Raw genomic sequence first — 8,688 nt, forward strand, 5'->3', positions numbered from 1 at the left:
ACCTATGGAAACATGCATAGCAGTCATACTCCCATAAAACCTTCTTGGCAGTCAGACGAAATCAGGTTGTAGGTAACTGATAGGCTCAAACCCTGTTGGTGAGTCAAGGGGATGTCAATAGTAAGTAAGTGAAGGTAGAATGGGTAAAAACAATTTGTTCCCACAGTCATGAAGGCCACTAAAGTAGATACTGGGGAACATTTGGGACTTGGTCAAACATCAAAGTCACAAAGATCATGCCCTGCATTTTGGGCCATCACCAGTCATCCTGACTTCTATCTTTTGTCCTGGACTTCAATAACTCCAAAAGAGAGAGTGAAGTTGATGACTTTGTGCAACTCTGCCTCACTTAAATGCAATTTACTGCTGCAAATCAAGACATGACTCTGTGATGTTACTGGTCCTCTTCAAAAACCAAGGACAAACAATAAACATTGTCTGAAATGGTGGTGGGAAGGCTACTTTACCCCATCTCCCCAGTTCTGAACAGGAAGATTGGAAGCTGAACCTAGACTGGTTCTCCTGGGTAAGGAACTAAACCAAACTCAGGGTCATACAGGTAAATAGCAGAGGCAAGATTTAAACCCATTTCCTCTGAATATAAATCCAGTACTCTTTCTACTACATTAAGGATATAACATAATGAAAGAACAATTCAGGCCTCTAATCCCCCTGCCCCAGATCCATGAGTAAGAACAATAGTCAAACTGTCTATCATACTTTCTTTTACCATGGTATCTCAGACAGGGAGGTCATGTAGATCTGGCAACAGGTTCCCAGTTATCTTAGCATACTGTCTCCACCCCCCCCCTCCCTCCTTGATTCAGCTGTTTCCTTTCACATTGAGAGCCTTGTTAATAATTAACAAGGCAGGAAAGATTGGGGATCATATATGGGTAGAGCAAGGTGGTGACTTCCTTGGATGATGAGAGGCACTGGTTAAAAAAAAAAGTCAGACTAGATGAAAGTCTCTTTGAACTCTTAACTTTTGATCTCATAATCTCATGAGTATCACCTTCTACCTTGATGAATCCAGGACACCACATATTTCTGCTCAGTGGTCAGCTGAGTTTTCTACTATGGTGGATTCCAAAAATTCAGGCCTTCTGGTCTTTGCCCCAGAAGTATTGGTGCTCATAACATCTCACACCACCTGAGGACCCAAATAGCAAAGGCTTAAGGATTTGTTTGTCTAGCTTTCTGAGGGTTCATGTTGGGAAGTCAAGACCAATCTTCTCTTGAAGATAAGTGATAAGAGAGGGTGTTGGGATCAAGGAGAAGTCAGGGTTGTGGAACCCACTTTGTTGACATCACCTGCTGTGTAATTTCACCTGCAAAAAAAGTAGACACTTAATCTGAGGCCTGGAGATTTATCAGCACCCAAATCTAAAAGTCTGTACTTTATTGAGCTCTTAAAATCCTGCTTCCTGAGGTAGTTTTGAGGGCATATTGTAGTGTGAAGAGAGAAACCTTGGAATCACAAGACTTGAGTCTGAAACTTTCTCTTCACTTGTGTGACCTAAATTAAATCATTTATCCATTCTAATTTTCATTTTCCTCAACTGTGAAATAAAGGAATTAGGCTAACAGAAGTGTCAAACATACCTCCCCACTGTCTCTAAAATGTAATTGGGGAATATTTAACAAAATAAAAATATTTTAGAAGATAGGTAATATTCATATGGGGTTTTCTAAGCTAAGATGAAATTGATGAGAGTAAAAGTCTGCTTGATCTGAGTCAGTCCTGTAAAATTATGTAAAATCACCAACAAAATGTCTCCTTTGATCAACAAACCCAAATGGTCTTGAATCCTCTGGAGCAAGATAAGCTTTCTTGAAGGAAGTCAGACTCCAGGCAAGATTTTACATAAACTTCCCTTAGACTCATGCATAAAATGAGTCTTCAGAAAATGACTCTTTGCAGTTCACTTCTCTCTTAAGAATGATATGTCCTCCAAGAGAAACCCTCGTGGTGTTTCTTTAACAATAAAGCTTTTTACCATAACCTTTGATTTTAGTGAATTCCTTCAACATCGTGCCTTGGACAGCTGACCCTCACCCATTACTGCCTCACCTCTTCTTCGGTATCCTCAGCCCTCATCAAAATCAGCAGGTATCCTCATGTGGTGTTTAGTGGACTTTTCTACTTGATTTTGTCAGTATTGAGCTTAAAAAAGCTAAAGTCTCCCACTGCATCCAGGGCCATCTCTAGTCATGCTGATATATATTTTGTCAGTGGACCTAGATGACCCTAGAGGAAAGAGGGAGGCTTGTGACTTTGCACAACCCTGCTTCATTTAAATGCAATTCACTTGCAAGTCATGAGTTTGCTTAAGGCAAGGCTCCTCAGGCAAGTACATATAAGTACACTTAATTCATACTTTCCAGTTCTTTGAGACCCCATATGGGGTTTTCTTGGCAGAGCTACAGGAGTGGTTTGCCATTTCCTTCTCCAGTACATTTTACAGTTGTAGAAACTGAAGCAAATACAGTTATGTGACTTGCTCAGAGTCACAGAGCTGTTAAGTATCTGAGGTCAGATTTGTCTTCTTGATTCCAGGCCAAGCACTCTACTTACGATCTAGCTATCTATAACCTTTTGTATATCCAAGTACTGAATCCTTGTTAGTGACTGAAATCAAATAGAAGGGCCTCTCTCTATCTCTTGACCTTCCAATGGACCCTGCTTTTAATTAAGTTAATTAGCTTTGCTTTGGATTAGAGTGAAGGCAGGGCCTAAGCAGCTAAGAATTAAACTGGACACATAAAAGACTTGGCTTTTTGGTAATGCTTTCTATAATCTTCTGGGTTCCTTTTTCCCTTTCTTTAACTTAAATAATCAACTTTTAAACATTGATCTTCATACTTCATTCCTATTAGTCCATTTCCTCACCTGTCCCAAATTCTTTCTGTAGTTTGTTTCCCTTCACCTATGCTCTTTTCCTTTCTCTTCCTTTGCCTCATCTCTCACCTCACTCCAAGTCAGAGAACAAAGGCTCCTGAAGTGACCTCTGCAGTGTGTGTGTGTGTGTGTGTGTGTGTGTGTGCGTGTGTGTGTGTGTGGTGTGTGTATTTGAGGCCGGAGCCTGAAAATTTAGATTTGTGGCCTAGAATCATGGGAGATTTACTAGTTTACTATGTGAAGACTTTTGACCCTTTCCTTAACCTTAAAAATTGATTTTTAAAAACATATTTATATAACCAAAGAATTTCCTCCAAATTCTCTCCATTATACTAGTGGAGGCACCCATTGAGGTTTGTAGTTAAGATTTTTTAAAAATCAGATTATTTTCTCATTGAAAGCTATTGGTAAGATCTGAAATTTATGGCAAGGCTCTAAATCTGGATGTAAATCTCTTTTGGCTTCACCTCACTTAGTTCTTCAACCCAAGTTGGTTTGCTTTGCAGCCACAAGCATTCCATGAGCTCTAGGAAGTCCTGGGAGTAGTTTGAGGGGATTCAGACTGACAATCAGGGATTTGACAAGAAATAAGAGGCATTTTTCTAGCCTCTAATAAAAAGATAGACATATTCCAGAGACTGAGTGAGAGCAAGGGAAAGTCAGCCCAAAGAATAGGCTTAATCAACCTCAAAGGTTTCTGCTGATTTTGACTAGCTATCTTTGGCTGTCATGGCCTTAGGCTATATGAATTAAACTGTTTCAACTAGTTTCAAAGAAGGAATTAATTAGATAACTACAGAAAGTATTTGACAGCAGAGAATTTGAACCCCTGAAGACCAGCAGATAACAGCAGGGATCAGTTCAATTTTTAGAATCTTCTTCCTTACCTCTATCTCCTAAAAAAACCCCAGCTTTTCAAAGCTCAGCTCATGTTACCTTCTATATATGAATGCTGTTCTGATGTATCTCTTTGTGGATACCCTTACTCTTCCAAATCATATTGTATATACTTTGTATCCATATTGCATCTACTCAAATAAGTTTATGTTATTTCCCCCATGGAATGTAAGCTCCATAAAGGCAAAAGCTGTTTCATTGTTGTCCCAGTGCCTGACACATAGTATGTTTGCTGAATGTATTAAAGACAATTTCAAAACTACATCCAAATGCTCATAGTGACATAAAAATTGAATAAGCCACAGAAAATGTTAGCTCCTCATCTTTTCCACACATCTTTTTTGGGGAATTGTAGTCACCTTTCCCCATTACAACTAAGACTGAGTTGGGTGATTTTCTGAAGCTTAACCCCCATTTGTATAGAAAGAAAAAAGAAAGACATTGACTTCATTAAGAAATAATCTATTCATAGATCATTCATACACACACACAAACATACACACAAACTCCCCCACACAGCTGTCACTTTGGGGAAGTGCATGACAGTTTAGAATTAAGGAAATTACCCCCACCCCTTGGGTATGGAGGTCTCATTCTGTTTCTATCAGATTGTAGGGAGTGATTCAGACTTGGAGCTGGAGGGCTAAATAGAATGGAGGAGAATAAGATTTTAGCATTGAAATCGGGAAGATCTTCTAGTCTTCATTTTATAGATGAGGAAAGTGAGACCTAAAAAGGTTAACTAACTTATCTAAGTGGGTATTAGATAATAAGTCATAGGATTTGAACACCATACTTCCAACTTCAAATCCAGTTCATGTTTAAAATAATAATAATGACTCACATAACTAATATGATCACACATTTTCCCACTTAAATCAGAAAGATAAGCTTCCTTTTTAAGCTCATAACCTACCTTCACTAACACATATACATTTTCTCTACTTGTTTTGTGATTCCTTTTTTTATTTCAAGGCTGAATTTGGTATTCATTTTAATCTAATTGATGATGCACCACATAATTATCCTCTATAAAACTTCCACTAAATGGAAATGTAGGCAAGACCAAAGACATCAAAGTGCAGGTCCAATGATAGATGATATATTGAATTGTCTGAAATTTATCTTACTTAAATTCTGAGAGGATATCACCAGAAAGTTAGCCAAATGAGAGGAGGAGATCTTGCTTAGATGAGGGATGGGTCAGAAGGCCTGCTTATTATCTTTTGGATTCCATTCACTAATGTCTCCTTTCTTTCCTCTTAAATCTTTCCCCTCCTTACTGAGCAACATATAAAAAGCAACATTTGGCCTTGGAGACAACCTAAAGTTGGCAATTATTTTTTTAGCCAAAGCAACTTGTACAATTCTGTGCTAAGGTTAAATTACATGGGTTGTTATCTGTGTCAGTGAAAGTGTATCTAAATCAAAGATATAATGAATCTTCTGAAGTATTGATGTAAATCAAGTTTCAATGTGTGTGAGTGAGAATGTAGGCTATAATTCTTTTGGTGTTTCCCTATAGTTGACTTTGGCAAGCCTTTATTACCAAAAGAGGATCTTTGTTATATTTACTTACTTACTACCAATCACAAGCAAGTGGACATATAGAGGAAGGAGTGTTAAATTTGAAATCAGAAAGGATGGGTTCAAATCTAAACTCTGCCATATACTCCCTTCAGCAATTCAGTTAATCTCTCTGTTTTTCAGTTTCCTCAACTGTAAAATGACAAGATTAGATTAGATGAATTTAAGATCCCTTCTATCTCTAAATCTCTCATCCCATATGATTCTCAATGTCTTCCTGAGATATGATTATACTTAAAAAAATAAAAGGCATTGATAAATTTTTTAAAGTAAATAATAATAACAATAATGTAAATAAAAATAAAAATAGATACAAAGAAATAATCAAAAACACCTTCCAGAAGACCATATATGAACAAATACCTAAAGAATCATGTGTAGATCCTGAGCATAGAAATTAGAAAAGAGAAATAGAATTTTCTCTTAAAGTTAGCAGATCTAATGCCTTCTTTACTTATCTCCCCTAATCCCTCTCCCAAGAAACACTGTGAATTCTAAAAGCCAAACTGATATTAAGGAACTAATCAGAATAGGTGAGATTCTTAGTCCTTGTTAGCAAAAGTCTCTCTTTTACTATTGGGTCTGTTTTCTGTGAAGGGACAAATCTGTCAAGACTGAAATAATGAGAAATGTTCTATTAATTCCTCCCTGGACTTGGGCCTGTCATGCCTCCTCCCTCTCCTCCTTTCTAAAGTGCCAACCCCGCTTTTTTTTTTTTTTTTTTTTTTTTTTGTATCTTATATAAGACCTGCCTTCCATGGTAAGAGGGAAAAGAACCGGGACAAATTCATTCCAACTCTGAAACTGAACAAAAACCAAGGGTAAGTAAGGCACTGAATATTCTCAGATGACTCTCTAATGACACAAAAGTAAGAAATATCAGAGATGGGCTGTACTAGGAGAGGACTGAACAAAAAAATTAATGCTGGGCAGCAGAGAGAGAAAGAAGAAAAGGGAGAAAGCTATTGAGAGCAGATGTTACCTTCAGGAGTGGGGAGGGGAACACTCAGGTTTAGAAGGGATATATCTGTCTTTGGAATGTAGTGGAATTGATTTGTGCTACTGATGACCAGGAGTGGTCTCTATGATATACATTGAATAACTGGGATATGTCAGGCCCATTGATAGCATTTAGATGCTGCAAGATGGAGGCTATGATTTGACTTGTAATATATGTACATAAAAAAGAGAACTAGCATCATGTAATGGAGAGTGAGCCAGTTTGAGAGTCAGGATCTGATTTCAAATTCCATCATTGACACATACTGATTGAGGGACGCTGAAAAAACAATTTTATGTCTCTCTGCCCAAGGAAGCTCCCTAAGACAATAAACTACAGAACAGGCACTGACCCAAATTGGTAGAGGGAATTTCTTCTCTGAGAGTTTTCTACACCAAGGAACTCTTAGATTGCATAAAGGGGTTACCTCCTTCTTCTCTCTCTCTCTCTTTCTCTCTCTCTCTCTTTCTCTCTTTCTTTCTCTTTCTCTGTCTCTCTCACACACACATACACGCATGCATACTTATACTCACACAATGGATTAATAGGATCATAGAGTTGGAAGGAACTTTAAAATTCAGCTAATTCAACCTCTTCATTTTACTTATCTTCTACTTTTACAAGTAAATTTATTCTTATATATATATGTTTTATATGTGTGTATAGACTTGTATGCATGTATTTATTAAATTGGGTTCCACTATTCCTAGGAATTATGTCTGAGTGCAATTTACCAGGGATAGTGAAATAAGTTGTAGGGAGAGGAGAAAAGAAGGTATGAAAAGGATTGTCTTTCAAGCAATGAAATTCATATATGGATTGACTGCTGATATCAGAGAGCATGTTAAAGATCTATCTAGCTCAATCTCCTCATTTTACACATAAATTAAACTAATCTTCTTGTCTGATTACCCTGGAAGAGAGATTGTTTTTCAGGGAAAAGAAGGTTAGGATAGAGAAGTTAGCCAGGAAGAATTGGGGTATGGTTGGAACATGGGACTGGGATTTTCATTCCAAAGTGAAAAGTTCTTCCTCATCATTTCCTCTTCTTTCCTGGGTAGACTCCTGTTGAAAAGTGAAGCCATTATGGCTCTGAAGAATTCCCATATGGCACTTGTTCTGCTGGGGTTGTTTCTAGTGGGACTGGTCCATCAGTCAGCTGGCAAAGAATCCCCTGCAAAGAAGTTTCAGCGGCAGCACATGGATTCAGAGAACTCATCTGTCACTGACCGCAACTACTGCAACCATATGATGAAAGCCCGGAACATGACAAAAGGGAGATGCAAGCCTGTTAATACTTTCATACACGAGCCTAAGGAAGTAGTTGATGCTGTCTGCCAGGAGGCTAACATCACCTGCAAGAATGGGCAGCCCAACTGTCACCAGAGCAGCAAGCCTATGATTCTCACCCACTGCCGCCAGACTGGAGCTTCCAAATACCCCAACTGTCAGTATCGGGCTTCCCAACTTAACAATCGTATCATTGTGGCCTGTGAGGGGAAAGTTTATGTGCCTGTGCACTTTGATGCTTATGTATAAGATGGGGCCTGATTCTGAAGAAAAGGGTATCCCTCCATACCTCCATATACCTTCATTGCCCTCACTGCTTCCTCCTCTCTGACAAAGTGCCTGAAATAGCATTTTTCTCTTCCACCATCTCTCTGCACTTCCACTGATGCATATCTTTCCTCAAGCTTTTAGTTTCTGGGATCAGACTGTGAGTGGGTATTGCTCTAAGCATTCCCTCCATTGTGGGAATATGTTTTGTGTGTGTGTTTGTGTGTGTAGAGGAAAGTACAATGACTATCCCAGTTGTTATACTCTTTCATTGCTATCCTTAATAAAACATACCTGGTCCCAGGTAAAGTTGCTAAAGCTGTGTCCATGTCCATTCATTTTAAATTTTTTTAATGAGGCAAAATTAAGTGATTTGCCCAGGATCACACAGCTCATAAATTTGAGATTTTTTAAAAGTTACTTTCCTTTAGGAGGTGAAAACTAGAACTTTCATTGCAAATTGTGATCAGTAATCATAGACCCATGGATGTAAAGCCTCAGAGGATATTTAATCAAACATCATTGTTTTATAGATGAAGGCAGGGAGAATGGGGGAAGGGGGGGGGGAACAAAGTAACATAAGTAGTAAGTTTTAGAGGTGAGATTTAAATTCAGGTCTTCTGTCTCCAGAGATGATACTGATGAGGGAAACCCTGAAACTCTCTCATTCTGTCTCTTAGACTTTTGGGGGAAAGCTTGGGAAACTCCCTCAGAGAAGCTCTTCCTTGAGAGACCTGCCCTAGGG

At 38.4% G+C, this 8,688-nt stretch overlaps 1 protein-coding gene across 1 annotated transcript; it reads left to right on the forward strand.

The window, feature by feature from the left end:
* Positions 1-6,108: 6,108 nt before the first annotated feature.
* RNASE9 (ribonuclease A family member 9 (inactive)) lies at positions 6,109-8,261 on the forward strand. The gene is made up of 2 exons (XM_051976955.1): positions 6,109-6,207; positions 7,448-8,261. The coding sequence occupies exon 2, from the start codon at positions 7,473-7,475 to the stop codon at positions 7,923-7,925; it is 453 nt and encodes a 150-aa protein (XP_051832915.1). The 5' UTR covers positions 6,109-6,207; positions 7,448-7,472; the 3' UTR covers positions 7,926-8,261.
* Positions 8,262-8,688: the final 427 nt, after the last annotated feature.

Source organism: Antechinus flavipes, chromosome 2, assembly GCF_016432865.1.
Source record: "Antechinus flavipes isolate AdamAnt ecotype Samford, QLD, Australia chromosome 2, AdamAnt_v2, whole genome shotgun sequence".
Lineage (NCBI taxonomy): Eukaryota > Metazoa > Chordata > Mammalia > Dasyuromorphia > Dasyuridae > Antechinus > Antechinus flavipes.

Bases quoted from the DNA above. Each gene is read 5' to 3' on its own strand.
- RNASE9 (XM_051976955.1), top strand. From the start codon at position 7,473: ATGGCTCTGAAGAATTCCCATATGGCACTTGTTCTGCTGGGGTTGTTT.